At 45.1% G+C, this 22,587-nt stretch overlaps 1 protein-coding gene across 3 annotated transcripts in view; it reads left to right on the top strand.

Moving 5' to 3' along the window:
• CAPN13 (calpain 13) overlaps positions 1 to 22,587 on the top strand; it is a 68,150-nt gene that overhangs the window by 10,103 nt on the left and 35,460 nt on the right. Inside the window, exons 1-3 of one of the 3 annotated variants that reach the window (XM_039717205.1) lie at positions 8,322 to 8,464; positions 11,736 to 11,852; positions 12,797 to 13,033. In XM_039717205.1, coding sequence (XP_039573139.1) covers positions 12,809 to 13,033 — 225 coding nt within the window. In that variant the 5' untranslated portion in view covers positions 8,322 to 8,464; positions 11,736 to 11,852; positions 12,797 to 12,808. Of the gene's footprint in view, positions 1 to 8,321; positions 8,668 to 11,735; positions 11,853 to 12,796; positions 13,034 to 22,587 lie in introns of those variants that run through there. The other 2 variants (XM_039717206.1, XM_039717207.1) reach the window with 2 other exon arrangements.

Genomic DNA, 22,587 nt, shown 5'->3' with positions numbered 1-22,587 from the left:
CTCCATTCAGTCTTGCCCTGAAGTCTTACCCCATATTAGTAAAAGAAATATGACAGTACATAGAGATCCTAGCACTGATTGTTTTTAGGTTCAAAGTGTCTCATCTTTTTGCTCTGGAGAAGAAACTTTTGCTGGTTCACTGTGGCAGAGTAAAGGTCCCCAATTGGTTCCTGGGGGTTGCTGGATTCTTGTTGCCTTTTCCATTAGTGAGTCAGGAGAGCTGCTTCCTTCAGCTCTGCTCCACTCTCACTCCCTTTCTGCATCTCCCTGTGGCTCACCAGCATCAGAGTAGCTGGAGGAAATCAGATGTCTGGGAGAGGGATGAGATGTTTCTCACCAGGTGGGCTGAGGGGGGTGTGACTGCTTCTCATTCTGTTCTTGCTCCATCTTAAACCCTCTCTTATATTAGTATTGATATAGTGAGATTAGTGATTTGGTCTGGGATTCTCTAATAAGCTCACCAAATTTAAAACTAACAAGTTCTCTTTCAGAAAAAGTTAAAATTAAAAATGCACCAGGAACTGAGGCACTGTCACGTTGTTTTCCACTCTGTCTTTACTCTCCTGGGTGCTTCCCAGCATGGTACTGTGCCAGTTCTTCTTACCCCAAAGGGAAGCAATCATTTCCAGGTCTGTCTCACCCTAGGGCTGGTCTTGCTGAGCCTTGTCCTCTCCTAGTGTCCCTCTTCCCTTTCAGGCATTACCTTGCATTTTTCACTTTTTTACTGGATGGAATAATTTTCACAGAAGTCATCCTCTGTAAATGACCTGAGACTCTGCCCTTCTTTTTACAGTCTTGTGCATTTTGGCCCTGTTTCTATCCTGTGACTGTTACCCATAGCCTCCTGTGTTTGACCATGGAATTAGAGAGTTCAGTTCTTCTCTTCCTCCTCCCCCAAGAAGAAGGAAGCATTTAGAAATATAATGTAGTTTGGCTGGACAAGTTAAAGGCAGTGTCTGATGTGCTTCCTTAATACATTGTAGAATATAGATAATCAGTGAAGAACATTGAAATGTCAATGAAAAGTGACAGAAACATTCTCTAGGGACCATATGCTGTTCTCTGCACTGGCATCTCTCTCTGCATACATGGCTCTGAGCCCTAGCTAAGTGCCTTATCTAGCTATTTAAGGTATTTAATTAATACCTCAGATAGAGTACCAATCCTCATTTTTCCATGTACTGATAGAGCAGAGCAAAGAGAGCAGCCCTGTTATCAAAGCACACCGTGCAGCTCTGAGAGGAACCTTTCATCCTGACAAAAGAGCTCAGGGCTGGGGCTGCTCTGAGGCAGGGAAAGGGAGCTCTGAGGCAGGAAAAGGGAGCCTGCTGCCAGCAGAGTGTGGGGACAGAGGTCACAGAGCAGGGCCAGCCTGGGAAAGGTGGTGCCAGCTGCCATGGCCACGCAACCAGGTGGAAAAGGAGAGCAGAACACACAAACCCTTCCTTTTCAAGGGACCTTGATGTGGTGTGCTGCTCTGTTAGTCCGTGCAGGTCACAGCTGGGCCCCCACAGCTCTTGGGAAGCTGAATTTGGGGAGGGCAGCTTTCTCCATCAGGGATTTGTGTGTTTGAAGCCAGGCTGAGTCCTGATGCTGTGATGCTCAGGATGGCTGCCCCAGGACTCATCTGTGCCTCAGATTTTCCACTTGTGCTCTACAGCCTCACCCCTTGAGCTCTGCTTCTCTTTCAGCTTGGATGGGATTCTGTCTTTCACATGTCCTAGAGCACCCACCAGAGCCATGCTGCAAAGGGACAAATGCTCTCTGGTTCCAAGTCTGTACAGTTATTGAAAGTTTATCGTGGTAAACCCCTCAACTCTTTCTATACAAGATCTTCTTGTTGCTTCCCCCCGCCCCCGACAGCTGGCCTCAGCAGCAGAATTGTCTCAGTTAGTGGAGGAGACCACTTCTGTCTGGAGCTTTTCTCCATGGATTTGCCATCCTTTCTATGCCTCTCAAATCAGAGGTCATATTTTCCTTTGGTTTTGTGCTAAATAAATCTAGCCTCCAGACTAAGCTGAACAGCCTTCTTTATGGACAATGCTTTGCTTTTAACTTGTGTCAGTCAGATGAGAAAGCTCAGATATATCTGGCTCCAAAGTAATCAGGATGTGAAAACTCAGGCTGGTGATGTTTTAGGTGCTTTGAGATTTTTTACTTTTCAACCCTGTGATGTTAGCAAGTGCTGATGCTGTCACAAAAGCTGTGATATGACTCTTCTCTTGGCCAAAATAACTCTTAGAGAGAGCAAATCAGAGGTCATATTTTCCTTTGGTTTTGTGCTAAATAAATCTAGCCTCCAGACTAAGCTGAACAGCCTTCTTTATGGACAATGCTTTGCTTTTAACTTGTGTCAATCAGATAAGAAAGCTCAGATGCATCTGGATCCAAAGTCATCAGGATGAGAAAACAGGTTCTTTGAGATTTTTTACTTTTCAACCCTGTGATGTTAGCAAGTGCTGATGCTGTCACAAAAGCTGTGATATGACTCTTCTCTTGGCCAAAATAACTCTTAGAGAGAGACCAAATGGGTCTCTGTGAGTGGGATACAAAGTGTGGACTGCTTTTTTCAGAGGAAAAACACCAGGTTTAGGTACCCTGAATATTCCAGGGAAGGGCAGCATGATCCTGGGAGCCTTGCACCATGCTTCCTGGGGCTGCCAGGAGAGCTCCCTGCTCTCCTGTCCAGAAGGCAGAAAAGATCTGTACCACTCTTACCTAATGTGGTAACTGAGGTGAACACGATTTTTTTTCTGACTTTACCATCAGGTCTGTAGGTATCTCACCATCCTCTCTCAAGACAGCTTTTCTTTTTAAACTGCCCAGGTACCTTGCAGGTGTGTATGCTTGGGTTCTGCTGCTTCAGGAGAGGTCACCTCTGCTGGATCAGGGGAAGATGAAGCCAGAGTCATCAAAAACATGTGATTTCTGGGGTTTTTTAACCTTTTAAATTTGCAGGAATTTGATGATGGTGTTGTTAGTCTGAGAGATTAATTCAATTTCTCCTTCTATGCCACTATTTTTATTTCATGGAACCACTGTTTTCAAGCAATGGCCAGCACTGTCAGCATCCAGCACAGTTGCTGTGTGGGGGAGAAGCTCCACCAGCATTTCTCAGAGGACAAGGCCAGGGTGTCATGTCTGTGCCTTCCAGCCAACTCGTGGCCTTCATTCCCCTGTGACAGTGTTGGGGCTTGCCATAATTCACCTTCAGATCCCTCTGTGCTGGTTTGGGTCTGAAGTCCATTTTCAGGTTTTGGGTTTGTGCTGCAGGACAGGGAATCCCAGAGGAGCTGTCTGGCTTGTCTCAAGCTGCAGCCCTGAATTTCTCCAGTTGTTGGATGTCTTGTGGGAGCCAGGAGGAGAGGGGGACAGCCAGGAGGAAAGGGGGAATGCCAGCACCTCCCAAATGGCAAGATGTCAAGGAAGGGGAAGCTGTGCTGTGCGTGTCAGTAGTCAGCAAAGACTGGGAACCCCAAATGTTTTCAGTGAGCTGTCAGAACGATCTGCAGGCCAAGGATTCTCCTTTAGAGGATGGCGGGAATGTTTTCTGGAAAACAAACAAATGTGAGGCTGTCACAATCTGTTCACACCGAGACAAAAACAAAACAAAAAAGCGTGAAATAAATTTTCTCGTACCCACGGGGCTTGAACGAGGCTGGAGGCAGAAATGCCAAATAAGGGCTAGTGTGCTGATGAAAACAAGAGCTTCATTTTGATGTGCCTTGCACAAAAGGGCTGTCTCTGGGACCCAAAAAGCTGCTTATGGAGAGGTAGATGGGGAACACCAAGGAGAGAGGAATAAAAGTGCTCCTTCACTTACCTTTCCTAAGAGTTGCTAGCAAGGTTTGGTGAAGTGAAACAGCAGTGCTATGACCAGGTGGAAGAGTGTGCCACCTGCAAGGACAATGTCATGATGGCTCTGTTTAAAAAAATGTTTTGGTGTTATTCCTGGTGATAGGATGGGCTTATTCTCAAAGAGATTTTCACTGCTGGCTGCTGAGGGGCCAAATTTCTGTAGGGGTTTTGTAGAGATTTGGTATTCAAAGTGATATCATATTCTGTTCCTCATTCGAATGAAAACAAAGCCCAAAATTTCCTGGGAAATCACATTCTTAAAAATAATGTCAGGCCGAATGCAGAGAGCTATTTATTGCAATAACACTTGAAATCTTTTTTACATTGCAGTGTTAAACCTTCTGGATAATGCAGAGATGAGCCTGAAGTGATGGGGTTTTCATGAGCAAAAGTTGCAACCATTGCAAAATCAGAATGGAGCCCAATGGCATTATTGAAATGTTTGTATCTTTCTCGTGGTGAAAATTCATTGTTAGTGTCTTTCATGTTTGACAGAATTGCATTTTTCTGAAGGAAAAATATTCCACTGGGAAATTCTAGTGCTAATATGGGTGTCAGTAGCAGGCTGCCTATTTTTTTATTTTTATTTTTATTCTCAAAGAATTCCCACTGTGGTTCTGAAGCCAGTGGATATTTCTTCTGAAGATAGGGCTCTGGAGAGAGATATTTTTCAAACCAAATCCCCCCTCCCCCAAGTGGCAGTTAGGATCTAGCTCTGTGGATTCATTATGCACTGTTAGGCAGCTGCCACATTTCACTCAGGCAACAGTTGTACTTCATTTATGAGCAAAATGATTCATATGTGAATATGGCAAGAGTGCTGCAGCTCGTGGTGAATTTGCACTGAGGAGCAGCTCGTGGGTGAGGATTGGGTAAAAACAGATGCTGAAGTAGGACTTTGTTACTTGCCTGATAGTTTTTACAGTCATAAAAGTTTATGTTTTAGGAGGGCAGGTCCTGCCAGAAATAGGAGTGCATAAACACAGAGCAAAGGAGCTTGTTTATGACTAATATTAATCATAGCTTCCCTGCATCTTGTCTAAAAGAAGCAAATAAATGGTAACACTTGACCTATATACAAAATTATGAATGAGGAAATGAAATGGATTGATAGTATTCTTACATTAGTCCCATAATGCAAAAACAGTGGGATGCCCAATCACTGCAGCAAATGTGACAATGATTGAAGGATGATTCCTCTTTTACACAAAACCTATTTGTGTTCACTACCCTGGAAAATTTCCCAGCCTGTTTCTTTTATTTACCACGGTGTAAATTAGGAGCCTTTCTGCTAAAAAGAGTGTGATCTTCACGGGGGTAAGAGCAGCAGAAGTAAGAAATTAAGGCATATGTCTGGAATGTTGCAAAAAATAACAGTCTTAATACTTCAGTGCAGAAGCTCTGTGGGTGGAGTGAGGAGAGTTCCCTTTCTGAAGGCCAAGGCTTCCACCAGGCTCGGGAAAAGTCATGCAGATCCTCCCCAGCCAGCCCTGGGAGATGATGCAGAGCTCTGTGCCTCACATGTGCTGCAGCTTTTACTCTTCCCTCCGATGAGACCTGACCTCAATCCATGAGTTCTTTCACTTTTACTCTTCCAGTTCTCTTCCTGATCTGGTGGTGGAGGAGTGAGTGAGCTGACAGCTGCAGTTAGAGCATGACATCCATCCAGAAGAACAGTCTACCCTCAGAAAAGCCAGGCAAAGAGGAGATATAAGTGTTTCGTTTAAAAATCCGTTTTAAAAGAGCCTCTGTGTTGTGCAAAATTTTTTTTGTGTATTTTTATCCCAGGGTAGAGAGGAATAAAGATTCATTAAATTCCAAAAATCTGTGGTGCCGAAAATCTGTGGTGCCAGCTGAGACCTCACAAGTCATGTTGGCTTCACAGAAAACCTGGGTTCAAAAGCACCTCCTGCTATTTGCCCTCCAGTGCCAGTACCCAAAGAGGAAGCTGTTGGTCCTAAGTAAAGGGGTCCTCCTTTATTTGGGTTTTACCAGCCCTGAGTGGTGCCTTGCAGTGCAGAAGCAGCTTTGATTTTTCAGTGGTCCTTCAGCATCTTTTGTTCATGAGAAGATTAAACTGCACATCTACCCTTAGATGGCTTTGTGTCCCTGCTCTGCAAAAGCAAACTTTAACTCAGGGGAATTGTTGGCACTTGCCACAATCTCACGGGGTACCACTGGAAGAAAACACCCCTGCTCTCCCAATGCACAGCCCTGTGCACTTTACTCAAATCCTTCTGGGTTGTTTTTTTTTCTTTTTCTTTTTTTTTTTCTTGCAGGTTTCCACAGATACTTAGGCTAGCAAATAATCCCAAGGCTCATTACTGCACATAAATCCCTCAGCCTTCTGAGTTTCCTTCTCTGGAGCCACTGCAAAAATGGACACATCAATACAGCCTTCTGCAGAAAAGCTGACAATCTCAAAATGGGCTCGTGCTGCAATAACTGAAATCTCCTGCCAGGTTGGTGATGGGGCTTTCTAATCAACTTTGCAATGAATATTTCTTAAATCATGTTAATCCACCATTTAAGCAGAGATATCAGTTCCAGACAATGAATCCCATGGCTGGAGGGGGCTGTACCTGCCGTTCCCGGGGAGGAGGCGATGAGCAGCTCCTGCTGTCAGAGGAGCCAGCAGCTATGGCATTTATCACCTCACAGCTCCTTCGCTGCAATGAAGGGAAGCTTTGCTCCCTGCTTCTGCTGCAATCAGCTTTTATTTATGTAGTGGTTATGGAAAACAGCTCTTAAAGGAAAACTGCACCTGTTTTGCCCTCTGAGGCAGATTTTGCGCTAATTTACATGGATGCATTTCCTATTAGAGTTTGCTAAATGCTGGGGTCTCACGAGGAAATGAAAGCCCTTAAATACGAGCAGGCAGAGTGCAGTACCCAGCTTTCAGACCCACAGAGCTATAGTAAACCCTGATGAAGAAGATGAACTGTCTTTTTCATGAGCACTTTTATGTTCTCATCTCCCATTGCTCCCAGGAACCAGCTGCTGTGTGAACTGCTGACATCCCAGCTCAAAGGGACTGCAGACCAAACAGAAAGTCTTGTCCTGGGGAAATTCCTGAGCCCAGGAGATTGTAGGATTACTGTGGATAAGTAAAGAACTATGGATTGATAAATTTTTCTGTTAATCCCCAAGGTGAACTTAATGAACATCCACTGCAGAGTAACTTTTCATGAACAAGCTGTGGTAACTTGAAAAAGAGAGGGGAATTTCTTGGGTCTTTAGTCCCACTCCAGCTCAAAGCAGGTTGACTTCTGAGTCAGGTGTTGCTGCTTATGTCCTTGTCCACGTGAATATCTCCAATTTCTCCCTGGGCACCTGTGCCTGGCCTTAGCCACTCTGAAGATTTTTTTTGTCTCCATGTGATTTTCCTTGCTGCTCCTTGTGCCTGTTGCATCTGCTGTGCACCTTCAAGGACAGCCTGTCTCCACCTGCTCTGGAACTTTTTGGATAGTGGGAGAGTGCAGCTAGGTGTCCCTCCTGTCTGAGCAGAAAACCTCTCTCTCTCTTCTCTCACATTGTGTGTCATCTCCCTGACCATTCTGGTGTGTTTCTGCTGGCCCTGCTGCACTTTCAGTGCCCCTCTTACACTGGGAATCCCCAAACTGGGTACAGCACTCCAGATATCATCCCAAAAGTGCTGTGCAAAGGGGAAGGGTCTCCTGCCTTGACCCACTGTGCTGCAACTCGTACAGCCCAGGGTGCTGTTGGTTTGCTTTATTGCAAGGTGGTATCATTGTCTCTTGTTCAGGTGGCAAGAAGATTCCAGGACTTTTATTCAAACACATGTTTGCAGGCTCTAGGAATACACTTAGGATTGCTGCCAGGGAATGTGTCCCTGAGAATGTGCTGCCCACGTTCCCCTGAATTTTGGGCCTCTTTAGGCTGTCTCAGTTTTGTCTCCCAAAAATAAATATTTCCATATTTTTGCTAGATACTCTTTGATTATTTGGCTTTGGGCTTTAGCATAATGGAGGTCAGTCCCTTCCTAAATAAAAGGATAAGTCCTACTTCCTCAGGCAGTCCTGGAGGAAATGAGCTGCCCAAGTGAACTGATGTGGAATTTAAGTAAGAGCCCAGCATAAATGCTAGCAGGCATTGGCCTAAGACTATCTGCTGATTTGACTGCAGAAAGAATGACACGCACCTCTGATAACTCGTCCTGTGGTGAGTCCTGCCAGATCCAGGCTGTGCCTGGATCCTGAATGATTACTGCACTTCCTGGTGGCTTGAGGAGTAGAAAAACAGATGAGAGGTGCAAATAAACCTGTTTTCCTCTAAAAACAGCTGCAGCTGAAGCCAAAGTTGGCCAGAGGATGCTGTCCACAAGCGTAGGTCGACAGACAATTCACTGTCTGAAGGACAATTCATGGCTAAAGGAGTGTGTGTGTGTATATCTCTATATTTGTGTATCTTCGTGCTGTGATATCTGTATGAAACTATTACACCCAAGCCAGATTGGCTGTTGAACTTCAGCTTGGTTACGTTTGCTCAAGGCGTGGCAAAAGCTTCCCCATAAAGGAGAGCAGGGATTGGGCCAGCCCGTGTCTCTCTGGGGGTGCTGGCTGGAGTCACGCCGGAGGTGCTGCAGGTAAAAAACATCCCTTGGTGTTTTATTTAGCACGTGATGAAGCAGGTGAAATACAGGTAATAGGGCTGGAAAAGCACCACAGACACATTGAGAGGGATTTGCCTTGGAGAGACAGAATAAATTAGAGTCCCTATCCTTAATTTTACCTGGAGGGGAAGAAGAGATGAATCTGCCATCCTAGAAAGAGGCTCCTCTGTAAAACGGTAAGTTGTCAGAAGTAATTGGATCAAGTGGGAGTAGAGATTCTAAGATGAGGAGGATGCTATAGTTACTGTAGGCTGGTGTTAAATGAGGTAGAAAAAAGGTATCTGGAACTGTCCTATGCTGTGTATGCAAAACGAGAAGAAAATTGAGTTAATAAATAGCCAGAAGGGAGTACTTCACAGGCTGTTTGGAGCAGAAGGTCGTGCAAGATGCCACTGGGAAAGTAATTTCCTTGAGGGCTGTCGGAGTGCCTGGCTTTGGTTTTGATTTTCTGTGGAACCCAAGGCTTTTGCACATGGTGTGTGCAAGGAGCTGCTGTCCATCTGGGGTTTGGGACACCCACGTTCTGGTCCCTGCACTGCATCCTCAGCTTGCTGTCTCTGCAGGAGGCTGCTGCCTCTCATTTGTTTCTTCCTCTGAATGCTAGGAAGGATAATAAACTCACACTTTCCTTCATTATAAGATAATTCTGGAACTGACATTTTTACAATGCTTCAAGTACGTGAATGACAGGATCTTAGAGGAAAGAGTGCTGGCAGTACTGTGGCATATATTGAATATTATGGGGAGATGAAATGTAGCTTGATAGTTTGGAGTGTTTGAAAGGAAACAGGGGAAGAAGGGCTGCTGACTTTTCAGCTCTTCTGGTACTCTTTGTTGTGTTTGAGAAAATTAGTTGCTCTTTCTAAAGTACAGAAATTCAGCTAAGCCAACATATAATGGAAATGTTTTGAGAAAATCAGTGGAGAGGAGAAGGTTCAGCTATGAAGTACGCATGGTTTCTAATTGCCTATTTCTACTTTCTACTCCGTGAAAAATACCAAAGCCATTGAAGGAAATGATGTCTGTACTGTGACATAAATCTTTATGCAAAGAGTAATTAGCTGTCAGTAGCTTTTGCTGCCATTGAGTACCTGATTATAGTTGTGGCTTGACATCTTTGCTGAATGAGAGCTGGAGGGAGACAGGACACACCTTCACTGCTGCCTTTTAGGCTGTTCAGTGCAGAGAATGGTGGCTGCTTGGGGTTTCCCCATGGATTTCTGCAGGAGTCACCAACCTTTTTGCCCTGCTGTGTTCAGAGACTCCTCTTTCCTTCCCATCCTTTCCAGCTGCATCACTTGATCTCTTTATATCCTTCTGCCTCTGGATTTTCCTCTGCTTACTTCCTCTCCCTGTTTATTGGCTGTTTGTCCCTTTCTCAGGGACAGACAACACAGATATCCCTCTGCTGAGAAGGAAGAGGAACCAAAAAAGAGCAGCAAAGTTGGGTGTGATTCCCTTCTCCATTTCAGATAAGTGTGTTGAAGGAGATCCCAGGACTAAGCAAATGTTTGTTTAGCCCCTCCTGAATGTTTACCCCCTTCTGAATAACAATTTCTTCCCTTAGTTGCGTGGCAGTCTCTTTGTTTTCTTTAGAGTTTGACAATGTGTCTGAACCAGACTTTGTGTTTGGAATCCCTCCCTCTCTCCTTGCATCCTGTGGCAGGCAGCAGTGCAAGGGCAACATCTCCAATATCCATTCCATTATAGCTCTGTCCCTTGAAAGCCTTTAACAGTGAGAAGCTCCCCAGCCAAGCAGTCAACATTCAGCTTTAACAACTTTTGTGACCTTTGCTGTTGCTGATGGACCCGTGAGAGCCACGTGGGAGAGCTGTGGCCAGGAATTCAGGGTGCTGCTCCAAAAGAGGCGACCATCAGAGCATGTTGTAGCAGCCAGGACACTGCTAGCCAGGTCCTGACCCCACGGGCTGCCTGCAGAGGGGCATGGGTGGCTGTGGAACTCATGTGTCTGTGCTGATGAAGATATTCCTGCAAGGGAGTAGTAGTTAAGTGTGTTATTTTCCTCAGTCTGGTTGCTAATTTAATCCCAATATGTTAAACAACGTAATTAAACACACACACACACACATGCTAAAAACTCTTGTTCTCTGTCAGAAGAGAGGGAACTAATTTAATCCCAATATGTTAAACAACGTAATTAAACACACACACACACATGCTAAAAGCTCTTGTTCTCTGTCAGAAGAGAGGGAATGCGTGTCAGACCCAGCCTTCAAGCTCTGTTAATTTTAATTTGAGCTTTGGAATTAGTAATCAGTTTTGCTGGAACACTGTTTCAAGAAATAGATCTTAGCATGCACGGAGCCTGGGCACAGTTTCAAATGAGTATTTGTTAAGAAGCCATTCCCTTGTCGTGTTATGGTACATTACATAAGATTTATTTCCATTGTATTAAAAAATGCAAACCCCAGGGGAATGCTCTCTCTTCTTGTTGGCCGAGGGTGGTTTTGGATTTTTTTGTGGGGCTTTTAATTAAAACAATGAGATGCAAAACCACTTATTTGTTTAGGCTGTTGTTACCATGCCAGGAGGCTAAGTGACTTGAAGCACTGAGAAAGGTGATGAGACTAAGTAAAAAGGATGTAGGGAGGGGAGTGGGGGGGCTGTATCACACCTTCATTGCAGCTGAGCTGTGCTTTTGACATGTGGGAAGAATTCACAATACAAACCTGAGGCTTTGCTCTTACTGGAGCCATCTGCTCTATTTGTGCAGCACCAGGGACATCTCAGATCTACAGATAAGTTTGTTTGGTAGAAAAGAGCCCTTTCATCTACAAAAAAAATTTGAACAACAACAAAAAATCAAACAAGCAAACAAAACCAACCAACCAAAAGAGCAATGGCATCCTGTTGCTGGAAAGTGAGACTAGGTGACTTTAGGCTAGAAATTAGCACAGCAAAGTTAATTAAGTGGAGGCGAGGCTTGCCGAGGGCATGTGGTGGATTTTCCAGTGCTGAATTATGGAAGCCAGGAGCTGGGGGCAGGAATCCCTGGATCAAGTGTGGTGGAATCCATAAAGCAAGATGCCAGAGCAGGATCACAGGGATTCTGCCTTTAAAAGTCTGTTGATAAGGGCCTTCTCTTTTCATAGGGAGAGAAGCAAAAGGGGAAATATAGCTCAGGATAGTTAATATTTTGGTTTTGTGGGAATGAAGGATGAAAACTAGGGTGGACCCTGTGTCATGTGTTTATCCAGCAATATGTAATTTTGTGTTACGACAGGAGCTGAAGGAACCAGGAGGCAAGGCAGGCTGCACAACCTTCTTGCTACTTCTCTGAGCCCTGAAACCACAGCAGAAGCTTTCAGCTGAAGGGACATCCCCAGGAGCTGGTGCCCAGGTGTGTGTCTCTGTACATCCATGTGGCTCTGGGGAGCACACCTCACAACTCGTGCTCTGGTTGGACAGAACCAATTGGTTTCTTTAAGCCCCAGTGCCACTGGCTCCTCCAAATGTGCAGTTTTCCCTCTTTCTTGTGTCCTTCTCCCACTCCTGCACTAAAATTTCTCCCATCCCGCAGTCCAGTGCCTCCATGGAAGGCGAGCTACCTCCCTTTGGAACAAAAGTAGATCTTTGCTGGCAGAACTCCTGCTGTGCTTTTTGATGCCTGTAAAGGGACAGAGCCCTCAACAGGAGATTTTGGCTCCTGCATCCATCCCTAGCTGTGCCAGCAGGTGTATTAGCAGGTCTGTTCACTCCAGGGTTTCACTGTGTGTATGAAATGTTCATTTCCCTAATTAAAGTTCCCCTTTCTGTTAGACACATTAACAGAGAGGGCTTCCACCCTGCTTCAGAATGGAATACCTGGAGAAGCCACGCAGAGGCTGCTCAGTTTAAACAGCAGCTTGAAATCCTGTGCTCTGGGCACAGCTGTGATTCCTGACTGAAGTGTTTTGGGATCCTGTGGGCATCATCCCTGCCCACACTCCCACTCTCCTCTTGTGCAGCTCCTGCTCCTTCCCCTGTGCTGGCTTATACTGCAGCTGTACCTCAGTGCTCACACAGCAGCTCGCTAACAGCTTTGCTCTCTGTCCTCGGGGAAGACTCCAAATTCAATTTGTAGCACTGACAGCACCGGTTTAAGATAAACCAGTGGGGATTTGACGACTGCTCTTTCCCCATGCATTTCCAGCTAATAAGGATTTTGTCACTGTGGCTGCCCTCAGTTCTGCAAGCTGCAGCTCCACAGCCCTCCTGGTGGGAGGGGAAGGGGTTATCCCACACACCCCTGGTGCACCACTTTGCATCGGGAAACTGATGGCAGTCCCTGTCCTCCCCCCACAGGAAAAGGGCACAATGCTCGCTCCCATGCCAGAGCGGGGCTGGCAAACCACAGGAGCCACAGGAAACCTCTGGAACCTGAAGAAATTTAACAGCCAGGACTTCAGGGACCTGCAAGCCTCGTGCCTGAGCCGAGGGCTGCTCTTTGAGGATGCCACCTTCCCTGCCCACGCCAGCTCCATCGGTCCCACCCTGCTCCCGGAGGAGAAGCTCCGGCAGATCCAGTGGAAGAGGCCAACGGTGAGTTCCAGCAGCTGGGGAGCTTTGTGGCACTGCTGCTCCATGGGACCACTGATGGCCAGTGGCTAAATGGTGGTGTGAAAAACACCAGTCATTTGTTTTAAAATTTTAAATTTTTAATAGTAATAAAATGGTTATAAAAAGAGTAATACAAATTAGAGCAATAAGAATTTGGACAATCAGAGTTAGGACAATAAAGAAGCAAAGAATTACAAACGTTCAGATGCTTTCCTCTTGAAAGCATGGGTCACTAACAAAGAATTAACCTTTAAAAGCAATAGCCTGACGTATGTTCATGTATCTTATACACTATTCAAAAATTCTTTTGAAACGAAGGGTGTTTTCTGGTTATTGTCAACTTCCCCCCCTCATCTTGTAAATCAGCCATCTCAGTCCACACCAAGTTTGTTTCTTCCCAATAAGGAGGCAATGATTCTTCTCTTGGAGATTTTGGTGTCTTGTTGCTGTTATCTCCGTGCGAATAATTTCTTGAGCTAGTTAGAAAAAGTATTTTACATCGCATAGTTTCTACTTTAATGTTATGTCATAGCCTAAAACTACATTTAGCACAATACTGAAAAGGATTAATACTTTATAACTTTCTAACATAACACATATAATATTAATTTTAATATTTGCAAAGAGCCAATCATAAAATATGCATTTTTCACACTGTGTTCAGTAGGAGAGTAGATCTCAAGGGAAACACTGGAAGCACAGTTGTAAGGAGGGATCCTTGCTGTGGGATGTGTGGAAGGAAGAGAACCTGTGAGAAACAATTGGTCACTTTAAAAAATGTTAAAGGTTTATTAAATGTTAACAAAAATTACAACAAAAGAGCTAAATGAGGAACAGTTGTAGCACTGGGAGCCCCCGTGACAATCAGCCAGGTGCTTGTCTACAAAATGGATGCTTTGCCTTTTATATCTTTAGCCCCTCCCAAGTTTTTTCAGTCAATCATTCCTCTGCTGTCCATTGGTAGCGATTATTTTCTTGTATCTTGGTTGGAGGTCAGGTGCTGTTACCCTGAGCCTCCTGGTAATAAGCTGGCCCTCTCTAAATGCCCTGACTACCGAGGCTATTAAAAGGGGGAGGGAAAGAGGACTGTGGAGAGACATGTCACAGTAACATCACTATGCATTTTAACATCTACATAATATCTGTCTCTTAACTGTGAGAGCCAACTGTTGTATTACTCATCTGTAACACAACCTCTGCAACATTAATGATTCCATTAGGCACATTTTTGTAGGAAGTCTGCTTCCACCTGTGAACCTGACTAGAAATACTGTTCCAAATTTGATCTGCTTCTGAAGGATTTTGTGCAAACCTGAAAAGTTGTTAAATTCTGTTGAAGATCTCTGATTTCTGTAATCCAGGCGACTGACTCAGCAATACCTATTTTAAAGTAATTGGGACAAGGCGGGAGATGAAGTTTGTGTGCTGATTCCCAGTTGCAATTTAATTGCAGTTATCGTCTGGCATATGGAAGTTTAGAATGGGAGGTGGAATCACATGCTCAGCTCTTTTATCCCAGGACCTAATTTAGGAAATCTTCCCGTGGTCCAACTGCTCTGTAGAGCACTGCTGTGTGCCATTTGCTGCTGGTGCAGCTCCTGGATGAGCCACGTGCTGCCCCTTTTCTGGGTTTTGCTGAGCACATCTCTACTGCCTGGGGGCTTTGGCTTCCCTGGGCTGGGAGGACAATGCCTCAGGGTATAGAGACAGTGGCTGTGAGACTGTAAAGAGACAGCACAAAACAACAGGAAAATATTTATTTGGGTGACAGATGGGTTAGGGCAGTGAGGGTGTGCTGGAGCTTGGCAGCACGGTGGCCTTGGCACAGCAGCAGCAGAGGATGCAGCCAGCGTGGATGTTGAAACTCATGGATCCCAGAAGGGAAGCAGAGTAGCCAGGACAGCCTGCAGAGCTGCTAAATGTGGATGCCCACATGGAAAGGCAGGAAACACAGCTCATGGTAGGTGTGGAGGTGCTGGGTGAAGATATTTGGGTGTCTTCTGTGGAGGTGCCATTGTCTTCTGCAGAAGCTGCTCCTACCACAGGCTGAAGGTCTGGGCTTCTCCTTAGGCAGTTTTCCTTCAAAGTCTGTGTCTGGTGAGAGTGCAGCTGGTGCTGTGTTTTTTCACTCTGCCTATGGGTTCACAGCAGGTGGGAATAATCTCTCTTGAATGTTGGTTGTATTAGGAAAGTAACTAAAAATGCAAAGGAGAGGAGTTAGTTGCCTCTGTTTCCAGTCTGAGAGAGAAAAAGTAGGATAACTAAGCATTAGACTCACAAAAGACAAACACAGATATTAGAAAGCGCTCTCCAGGGGCATTTTAAAGATGAATAAACTGGAATAAAATGTTATGATACAGTTCTCTTAAGTACTAACACCCTGGTGCTTTTGCAGCAGAGAAGCGTAGGACTATAAAAGCATACAAAGTGACTTAGAAACCCAAATACCACTGATTTTGAGGCTGTGGGATGAACATCTATCCCACTCCAATATCCTGAGAGTTATTTCATGTGCAAAGGGACTGACGTACCTTGCCAAAAGCAGAATCTGCTGCTCCTAGTGCTTGAAGTTTGTCAGGTGAGGCAGATATTGGAGAATTCCCTTCTATTTTGCTGAATCCATGAATACTAAGGTTGTGAATAAAAGTTTTTGTGCAATTGGTTTCAAAAATTTACATATATCCTCTCCATCCCAGCATTTCCCTTCTGAAGATTTTTTTTTTTTTTTTTTTTTTACAGCAGCTAGCAATTTTCCAGAGTGTTTCTTTTCAGGAAGGAAAAGGATCAAAATCCTTGGCTTTGCCATAGCTCTTCTTCAAAAAATTAAGCCATATGCTCACGGCCCAGGGTTCATGATGTGAGCATTGAAAAGCCTTTTGTTCATTTATAGAGACTAAAGCAGCATCACCAGCTGCCCTCTATGACAGGGACAAAAGTTGAGACTGCTGACTCAACTGGGTCACCTGGAACAGAAACTCAGGATTCCAGTGCTGAAGAAGGCCCCATTTTTTTTTTATTTTTTTTTTTTCTCCTCAGTCTGACCAAAATTTTCACCTGCAGATGTCCCCCAACCATGCAGGCTTCACCTTGCCAGATAAATGCAAGATAAAGGGCTGAGGAGAGCAACCAGAAAGTCTCAAACATCACTACAACAGCCATGCTGTGTCATGGTGACATCAGTGTGGCCTCACTTTCCTGACAGAATGAAGCAGGGGTAGAAGGTGTTGCTGAATTGCAGTGTTTGCTTTTCATTTAGAGAGCTGCAGATGTCTTGAGTGAGGGGTCAGGAGGCAAATAAAGCTGTGTTTGCTTTTCATAAGCACTGAAAGGCCAATGCTGTGTCCAGTTGCCTCTGGGAGTTGGTCCCTCAGGAAGAAGAGGGAGATATCAGGTGGGGCACCTGTCACCCATGCAGAAATGTTTGTACAATCTTTGTTCCTAGCCCACTGCAGTCCTAGAGATATGTGATCCCAGGTGTTTAAGCTACCTAAACAGCTCAGCCAAGAGATACCTATAATTTCCCCAAGAGAGACTGTTTCCAACCTGAATACATCTCCCAGAGACTCAGTGCAGTTGTATTCTGCTGACAAATCATGGCCAATTTAACCTGTATCTGTATTTTTCCCAGCCTCCTCCATTAGCTCCTTCTGACATTAAAATAAATTTGTCTGGAATTGTACCTGTGACTGGCATCTTGGTCCTAATAATCTCTTAGCCTCCATTTACTGTCGTGCAGTATCTGGTTATTTAAGTTGTAGATAGCAATTATAACTGCTGTCTTTGTTCCAGATCCAACTGAGAAGTTGAGCTACATGCTGCTTCTATTTTACCTTGTACATTGTCAAGAGAATTGCCAATTACACTCAGATTTGGAGTCTTCATATCTGAGGATAATGTATAAAGTGGAGAGAAAACAGCTTGATTTCAGGCAGTGACAGTCAGCAGTGACTGTCAGAAACAACTTTTTGACTTGTAAACTCATCTTGTTTAATAGGCAAGTGCCTGTAAAGGGAGGGAATGTGGATCAGGAGCACCAAGACGATATTTGGAATGTCACTTTTCCCAACTCTGCAATAGTTACAGTTTCCCATCAAACAGGGACTGCTTCAGGCTGTGTTTGCATCCCCAGGCCCACAATCTACACCCACTGAAATGTGAAATCTTAACAGGTTTTGCATGTGGCATTTCAAGCATTACTAGAGGTCAGGCTGAAGGTACCAAATACCTTCTGAGGTCCTCAGAAGGACCTCACAATTAACTATTCCTTTGGTTCACCAACAGTTTTGAGAATTGGAAAAGAAGATCTGGTTTGGACTGAATAAAGTGTTTTCTATAGCTGGGCTTTTCTAAAGATCAGTCAAAGGGAAATTCTCTGTGAAGAATTATGTCAGATTTTAAAAACTGAAATGCTCCTTTTAAAATGTTCAGAACAATTCTTTTTCATTGTTTGCTGCTTTTCCTTCACACAAGCTATTGATTGGAACCGAGGAAGCCATGAAATGATTAACTGTTGCAGAATATGCATTTTTATTCAATTATTGTTCAGGCTAAAGATTTCGCTCTGTCCTGATCATAGTGCATAATACTGTGCAGATGCAAAATGAAATTGAAGGAGGATGGTCCAGATGATGTGAATTGTGGTGATGCTAAATGTGGAATGCTTTACTTCAGCTAACATTGGTTATATTTTCAGATATGATATGTGTGAGGGGAGAGAGATTACCACCCATGCAGCAGTGCCCTGCACCAGGGCTCAGTGTGGTGCCCATTGTAAATATGTGAAGGCTAGTCCCTGATCTTCAGTGCTTATGCTTTAGAAGAAGGCTAAAATGGGCAAAGGGTGAAGTTGCTGAAGGTTTTTCTGAAGGGTCCTCAAGGTTGCAGACTACTGCTCCTGCCCTGCTCACCCTTGGTCTCTTGGGAACCCATTATGGAATGAGGGGATGCTGAGCAGGAGCTGGCAAAAGAAGATCTGTCCTCTGATTAGCATGGACAGTTATGTGTGGGAATAGCTGGAAGAGAAGCTGCAAGGAGGCCAGTGGAAGTTTGGGGATCAGCATGGGAGGAATCCCTGAGTGCCGCTGATGTGACTTGCAGGGATGTGCCTGGTGAAAGGATTGTCTGAAAGAGCTGACAGCGGCTTTGTCTGCATCATCAGCCTGTTCAGGGCATCAGGGCATGGACTTCTTGGTGTTTGTCTCAGGTATCTGGGGTCATGTTGATGCCTCATGTTTCAGCTTTTATATTTTTCAAATTCTGTTTTAGTGTGTAGTTCTGAACTTCATATTAAGGGATAGTAAGCCCTCCTCACAGAGAAGGGAGACAAAACAATTCCTTCTCTAGCTGGGCACCAAGGACAACCAATCCAAATTTCAGGCCCAAGAGCATAAACAACATGGTCTAAAGAGAGAAAAGAAGGATGGGACTGCATGGGCGAAAGCTGTAATTGGACAATTAACTCCAATATGCTAATGGACCAGAACTTATAAAATGGAAGATCCCGTGACTGGTTGTCCATTTTGTAACCATTTTGGGTTCATCTGGGGTGTAGTCCTGGCTGGGCTCTTGTGCTGCCCAAGGTGGATCCATTGAGGCCTTTTGATAAATCCCTACTTTATTCTTTAACTCCATCTAGCCTCTGTTCTAGGTCAGCCTTCACAAGGCTTCAAGGTGATGAGAAAGGTAGTGTCCAAAAAATTCCTTGGATGGGAGGTGCAGAAAGAGACAGTGTGAACTCAGGCAAGGGATACAGCTTGTTCTCATAGCAGAGCCCTGTGCTACTGCACTCAGCACCTAAAAAACATTGGAGAAAATTATACTCATTGAGCCAATGCTTGTTAGCTGGGAAAAGTGATCCATCATTTGAATCACTATGTAAAAGGCTGGCTCATGTTTTCAATTCCCTTCCTCTGTCCCTTCCCAAAGAAAACATAACCACCTTTCAGCAGCAGAGTTTCTATTGTTATCCTCCATAGCTTTTGGTGATTATTGGCCTGATTATTTGGTGTTCCTTGGCCTGTTATTTATTTCCCAGAAATTTCCAAGAATTAGCATCAGCATTAAGGAATTTTGAATCCAGCAGCTGACTTTAAAAAATAGATCCTTTAAAAAAATAATTTTGAAGTTAGCATCTTTCTAGATGGATAAGCTGAGTTGGATTTCTTACTGTATCAGCCTTGGCCTGTCTGTAGCTGGAGGGCAGATCTCATTCAGGCAAGAATTTAGACAACAATTTGAAGTTAACCCAAAAACTAGTCTCTAATAGAAGAGGAGAAAAACAAAGAGAAACCTACCAAAACCAAAAAGAGCAAAAAGAAATGCAGGTTGTGACTTTAATGAGGGAAGTCACAGAAAATGTGTGGCAGTGAGGGATAGCAGTGTCCTGCAGGTCTGTCACTTTGGGGCCAGCAGTCCCTGCCATGAGCCAAAGCTGCTCACCAGCTGTTTGTGGTGGAGTCACAGCTTCCGTCTTTCCCAGGGGCCTGGAGGCTCTTGGATCCTGTTCAGTGTTTCTCCGTGATGAAAATCAAAATCAATCCGCCTTGTTCTTCCCGAGAGCGCGTGTGCAATCAGGGTAATTGAACGGGAGCAGCATCCCCAGGCTGCCACCGTCTCAGCCCTTGCCTACTCAGCTGATTGCACCTGACCTCGACTTGGAGATCATCCCTGAGGGCTGGGGAAGCTGCAGTGCATCACCAGCCATTACATCTGTCCTTCTGGAAGATGGAAAATGTTTATTTGCATCGTATTTCCCGACTCCATTGATCTTTGGGGAGAGTTGATTTTGGGGGGGAATTTGTGCATCCTGGCTGGATTACAAAGCAGTGCTGCTCACTGCCCTGCTTCCCTGCAGGATGATGGGGCTGTGTTGGCTGGAGGGTAGTTGGTAACACCGTGGCACTTCCAGTTTTTACTGTATGATCCCAGGAGGAGGTTCCACGACCTCTAAGGAAACTGCCTCTCAAAGGCTCCAGGTACACAAGACTACTTCCCTTGTTCTCCTCCTTTGTCTTTTCCTCCTTTGTTTTAGCACTGAGCCACACAAAGCAAACAGGTTTCAGGTAAAACCTGAGCTGGTTTCTGTTTTTGTCTGGTTGTTGACACCAGTCCATCCTCCAGCAGACTTAGCTTTCACATTTGTGGGCTCCATGCCTGTGTGGAGTCTGGTGAGCTCATTCTTCCAATGCAAAGAGAACTGGAGCAGAGCGTGGCTTTTATAAGCAACCAGTGCATTTGTATTGAAATCAGGCAATTAAGAATTGAGCTATTCTGCTCTAAAGCAGGGAATTGAGTTCTGTCAGTGCAAGCAGACCCCTTGAGAGTAGTCTGATTTTTCCTATTAATTTTGGCTTGCTCGTTTATCCTCTCCCTCTCCAATCTGTTGGAGACGAGTCATTGCATGTCAGATCTTTGGTGTGGCCCAGCACAGTTTATATTGTGTGGGTTGGAAAAGACCTTTAAAATCATGGAGTTCAACCATTAATCCAGCACTGCTAAGCCACCACATCCCCCACTACCACATCTACAAGTCTTTTAAATACCCCCAGGGAGGTGACGGTACCACCTCCGTGAGCAGCCTGTTCCAATGCTTGGCCACCCTTTGACTAAATGAATTTTTCCTAATATCCAACATAAACCTGCCCTGGCACAGCCTGAGGCCATCTCCTCTTGTTCTGTCACTTGTTACCTGGGAGAAGAGACTCTGTAGCTCCTGCATGGCTGCCACCTCCTTTCAGGCAGATGTGGAGTCACCCCCCTGAGCCTCCTTTTCTTCAGGCCAAAAAAACCCAGCTCTCTCATCTGCTTCTCATGAGACTTGTGCTCCAGACCTTCCACTAACTTTGTCCTTTGTTCTGCCCTCCCTGGTTATCCCAAGTGTCTCGTTTCTGTGGAGGTTTCCTGTGGTTATGGGATGTATGGCAGTGGTGTGACTGACCCCTCCTCAGCACGCTGCTGGGCAGGGCCTGCAGCCCAGGGAACTGTGGTACCGTGTTTATTTCTTAATCCACAGCAACACTATTACAGGCACAGCAGTGCTGCTGAATTAACATTTGTCCAGCTGAGAACAGTTTGGCTTTCAATAAATAGCAGCCTTTTTATTTGTCATAATTTGTGTGTGTAGAACAGGGAGCACCATTACTCACCATGGCAGGATGTGTAAGGATGGTGGAGCTGCAGCAGGGGAGAGCAACCCAAATGTAGCTGAAGGGAAGGATGTGGACCTGTAACAGGGCTGGGATTTTATTTTAGGGTGAAGGTGAACTGACCAGGAGGTGGCTCTGCAAACAGTCAGGTCCAGCCTCTTACCCCTCAGTGCCTGCATTCAGAATCATGCTGAGCCAGTGGAGAAATGTGGGAGAACGTGGCCAGCACCCAACCAGAGCAGCCTGCAGCCAGACTGGCTTGCACTGCCTAGGAAATCCCACCTCAGGCTTCCAGCTTTTCACAGAACTGTTTGACCGTGTCCTTTGCATGTCTGCGTGTGGTCTACATCTACACCACTCACCTCCAGCTCCTTCTGGGGACTTGTTCTTCCCTAAAAATTTCAAGCAATTATAAAAAGAGATTTAGAGCTAAATGCATGTACAGGACACTTTCCTTCCACCTCTCAGATTAATTCTCTATCTTGCCCTTTAGACGAACAGTACTTGTGTGGTAAGACCATGCTCTAGAGGATGAACTGGTTTGAACTTGAACTTCTCTTTCTTTTTGAATACATAATGAAGTCTTCAGTGGGCCAGGGAAAGCGAGTGATCAGAGCTTTGTCCTGGGGGGATGAGTTCAGGCAGAGTGCTTGACTTGCAGCCCATATGGCTGCCTTCACTGCTGGGCTCATAGATTCTCTGAGAACAGACCACATGCCTCCCTGAGCTCCCTCTTCTTTCCCCTTCCAGCTAAAACTGAAGTGTCTTGGTGAAAATGCCACAAAGCCTCATCATTTCTCAGTGAAACAGGGCACTGCTTCTGGACAGACATGTAGTTAAAGCTGTGGTTCCTCTCTTTGTCATGCAATTTGAGCAGTAGGAAATAGTGAGGCTTGCACATTTGGTGTAGTGGTAACTATGGGTTTAGCTGTGTTTTGCAATAATGGACGAGATGGTGTTTTATGACTGCTGTATTCTTGCCTTTGAAGGAAGAGGAGCTAATTGGAGACTTCCTTTCCTCACGGTTGAAAAGGTCCAGATTTCCAGAGCACTTGCATCACAATTATGTCCTCTCTGTGCTCTGTCAGAAGCCCTCTGTGGGTCCAGACAGCTGCTGAGCAGCCCCTTCCCCTGGCTAGTGGAAACAACACACTCTGTATTGTGTCTCAGTGATTATCCCAGAGCCAGTGCAGACTCCTGGAAGCAGAGCTCCATGTGCTGTGGGGAATGCAGCATTGGAGAGTTCCCTCTGCCAGCCACAGAGATGCCTGTGTGCACAGGCACAGGGCTAGGGCTGACTTCAGATTATATCTTTTCTGGTTTTAGACTAAATTGCCAGTTTCTCTCAGCAAGGAGCCTGCTTAATGACTCAGCTCATCCCTGTTTGCTCCC

Source organism: Passer montanus, unplaced genomic scaffold (genome assembly GCF_014805655.1).
Source record: "Passer montanus isolate IOZ18808 unplaced genomic scaffold, ASM1480565v1 scaffold37, whole genome shotgun sequence".
In the NCBI taxonomy this organism is placed as follows: domain Eukaryota; kingdom Metazoa; phylum Chordata; class Aves; order Passeriformes; family Passeridae; genus Passer; species Passer montanus.
Note: the sequence above shows the minus strand (reverse complement) of the source record. Positions and strands in the feature narration are given on the sequence as shown.